The 3,917-nt window shown below is 37.6% G+C and overlaps 1 protein-coding gene across 1 annotated transcript; it reads right to left on the bottom strand.

Moving 5' to 3' along the window:
• Positions 1-390: 390 nt before the first annotated feature.
• LOC131052843 (uncharacterized) lies at positions 391-3,715 on the bottom strand. The gene is made up of 3 exons (XM_057987479.2): positions 3,565-3,715; positions 3,402-3,479; positions 391-3,199 (listed from the first exon to the last, which is right to left on the bottom strand). Exons 2-3 carry the CDS (start codon positions 3,402-3,404, stop codon positions 692-694), a joined length of 2,511 nt encoding a protein of 836 aa, XP_057843462.2. The 5' UTR covers positions 3,405-3,479; positions 3,565-3,715; the 3' UTR covers positions 391-691.
• Between the last annotated feature and the right edge of the window lie 202 nt (positions 3,716-3,917).

Raw genomic sequence — 3,917 nt, 5'->3', positions numbered from 1 at the left:
GATTGTATCATTTTTGTCCCGATTTTTAATGACATATTGCAGCACTAGCTTCATGTCTTTATTTGGCTCATATTCTAGCTTTCCTCTACTGCATGGAAGTGGCAATTTTGCACAGAACCCAGGAAGTTGTACAGGTTAGTGTCGAAGTCATTGCAGAATAACGTTTGGGGTTTGAGTGCTCAAAATTTGCTTTATAAGCTTATTCTAAATCTACCAGTTCCAGATCCAGGGATTGGTTTGATGTAGTAGTTCTATTTTGTGTTGCATTCCTCAGTGCTAGTTAGCCAGTTGTGTGGGCAGTATTTGTTATTTTCTAAGGAAATCAATGTAATATACCTCAAGCAATAATTAGTGACTTTTAATCTACTATTGCTTGAGCAATGTGTCGGATTTACTGAATACCTTCATTGATACATCAACAATATACCTGAACAATTAGAAAAAGACAACTCATATATTTTGATCTTTCTTACCCTTTCAAATCCTTTTTAAAAATTAACTTCATGAAGATGTCACAGCCTTTCTTGTTTTAAATTTTGATATCTATAAAGCCCCACAAAGAGTAACCTAAAAAAATAACTTCGACAAGAATTAATCCATAACGAGCTCAGATTAGATGCTGGACTATGGTCCTCACATCACATCATAACCTTCAGACTAACACGAGCAGTTCAAAGTGGAAAGGATTGAATCAGCCTATAGAGATATCTTTGAAGCTATCAAAAACATTGTTGGCAACTGGGCATTCCAGGCAAGGAAAGCATTCCTTATCATATGAATCTGCATGGCATACCTTCTTGCATTGATGCCCACACGCTTCAATCTTCTTTTTGCATTTGATCATGCAATTAAAATTTTCATGCCCTCCATAATGGCACTTCTTGGGACATTTATGCCCACATATTAACTTTTCCTTGCATTTCTTATTGCAAAATATTATTTTTCGCCCATCATTATACTCTCTTAAGTCCTCGGCTCTATTAATAACAAGTCCAGAATTATCTGAATGCTTTGGACAGCATAGCTCTAATCCCTTTCCTACACAACCATTGTTTGTGAAATGTTGCATAATATCCCTCCAATCATCTGAATTATCTGACAAAAGCTTGGCATTGCCAAATATATACAAGCCAATTCTGGCCCTCGAAAGTGCAACACATATCCTGTTGGGATTCCTTAGGAATCCTATGGATTGTGGGGCCTTTTCAGATGTATTTAAACAATTAGAATTGATGTTTCTGACTAAGGATAGCAATATAATATTGCTCTCGTCTCCCTGAAATTCATCAACACTTCTTACTCTGGGAACAAAATCATCAGGATTTACTATGTTCTTAATGGAAATCCAATCAGAACACCTCCCGGGTAAATGGTAAAAATTGCTTATTTTTTCCGTGATTTGCTCGGTCTGGTATCTATACATGCTCAGAATAGTAATATCACGTGGGCTGTAACCACAACAATTGGTTAAGTAAATGCAAAATTGAACCACCATGTCTGCTTCAAAAGCATTAGACCTGCTTCGAGATAGAGGAAGGTCCTCAGGATTCTGATGATCCATGAAGAACACATTTTTCTTAACACCTTTCACATCTTGGAAGTCGTGAACAGATTGGTGATCTCTTAGCATAGGATAAAACCTTGAAACCAGGGGTGCGGATATTGCAGGTCTCATCCTCCGCTGCACCTCCAGCGTTTTGTATTCTATCTCACCTTTAACAAGCCTCTCAAACATTGACACATCCAGGTTGTTTCTCTCAGCCAGCCTTGAGGATGCCACAGATGGCCTAAGCTGCATATGATCACCTATAAGAATCAGATGTTTAATGCCAGGGTTTAAGCATCCAAGAATTTGGCCCTCTAAAACCTCTGCAGCTTCTTCCACCACAATAATCTCTGATTTCAAAGATGTCAATAATTCATAATTCCTTGCTGCAAAGGTAGTAGTCATCCCTACCACATTTACTTGGCTAAGCAAATACGACTGACTGTTTATCTTCGCTTCTTGCAATTTGCTACATGCATTCAAATATTCACTTGACAAATTTGACCATTCTTCTTCCCCGAACATGTCTCCATTCAAGTTTAAGGCTTTCTCTACATCTTTTGCCAGTTTATTTGTTTTTCGTGTTGCCCTGTACACCGCGTTACGGAAATATTTTGGAAGGATTACTGAACTGCTCCTCTTCGTCTTCCTCCTCGTCAAGAGATGCTGCAGAGTAACTTTCCCCAGAATTTTGCTTCGGGTTCTAGAACCCATTCTCACTAGATTTTGCTCGAAGGCATATATTCCCTCCAAGAACTGATCCAGAGCTCTATTAGTGTAGCAAACTACAAGAATTGGACAAGAAGTGATTATGTGAAGCAAGGACTTGACAATGAGCAACCCTGTAAATGTTTTTCCAGTCCCCGGAGGACCCTGAATAATAGCCAATTTCTTAGTGAGCCCTAGCTTGATGGCTGCTTCCTGGCTATCATCAAGAGAAGGGAACTTACAAATCCTTTTCCAATCAAAACTGAATTTCTCTTCATGCAAACTAGATCCAAGATAAACTAACTGTTTTTTGAAAAGAATGTTCTCCATCTCTGGCCTCTGCAGAACCTTGAGGGCATGTATATAGGCCTCATAATAGGCTTTGGTGGACTCAAACATGGAATACATAGTTTCTGTTTGCAGATTGAGCTCATGTCCATCCACTTGTCTGAGACCCAGTATGTTAGACCCAAGGCTATTCCTATTACAAACTGTAGCCCAAAAGAAAGTGAGGAATCCATCCTGAGAAATGCAGAGCAATGAATTGTTCATTAAAAGCCTAGAATTCTCCCAGTCAACAAAACAATCCATTTCTAAATGGACACCGTATTCAATGCCCTCTCTCCCTGCCTTCATACCTAGATATTCCACATTCCTATATACCTGGATACTAGTGGACCAATTGTTCTCCTTATTACCTCTTCCATCGTCATATTTTCTCTTTGATGCCCATTCCTGCTGATAATTTCTCCTCAGCTCCTTCACAGCTTTTCTGTACGGCTCGAGCAAATCCTCTCTGAGAAGTCTGAAGTGGGTGTCGAAATATGAAAATGTGTCTTTGTATGCCTCTCCCACTTTGTTCTTAGGAATATAATATTCCAAGCCTTCCTCATCTAATAGTTCTTCAGCGGGCGGTATGATCTGGGTGAGTCTGAAACTCTTCACCTGCAGGGTTACAGTTACAGTTTATAATTTATCCCTTCTTATCAGCCACATCCATTAACAATTACAATGGTGTAAAACCCAACATCAGACATCATTAAAATTTGAATCAGATTCTTTGCATAGAAATCAAGTTTGCTACAATTCACTATAGAAACAACAAATGATAAACAGAATCGGGTATTTTACACTATCACTGACATACCATTTTAGAGAAACCCCAATGCAATATCCGCCAGCTTTAGAAATAAAGTTGAAGGTTTTGATAGATACAGAGAATGAGCTGGGACAAACGCATTAAATTAGATTACAATGTGAGTTACCCATACCAAAAGTAAAGAATCAATCAATGATGGGAATCCTGGTACCTTGATGTGAACAAATGAATGACTGACTGAAGATTATTTCATAGCTGGCTTTAAACAGTTCTCCTGATGTGAATAGGGTACATGCATTTGGCACCACGTAGACTGTTAAGTGTAGTACAATGATTCTTTCTTTCCTTCTTTCAATTTTAAATTTCTTTTTATTTTGGAGCCAAGTCGTAGAGTAGTGTATGGATTATTTCTTTCTGTGTTGTAAAGGAAATAAAAATACTTCATAAAATATATAAAGATTTTAAAGAGCAATTAAAGATGTATGAGTGTATGTAAATGTTTACATTTATTTATTTTTAAATAAATAATAATAAATATATATTCTAGATATTATGAAATAGATT

Source organism: Cryptomeria japonica, chromosome 6, assembly GCF_030272615.1.
Source record: "Cryptomeria japonica chromosome 6, Sugi_1.0, whole genome shotgun sequence".
In the NCBI taxonomy this organism is placed as follows: domain Eukaryota; kingdom Viridiplantae; phylum Streptophyta; class Pinopsida; order Cupressales; family Cupressaceae; genus Cryptomeria; species Cryptomeria japonica.
This window is presented reverse-complemented; position numbering and strand designations above follow the sequence as displayed.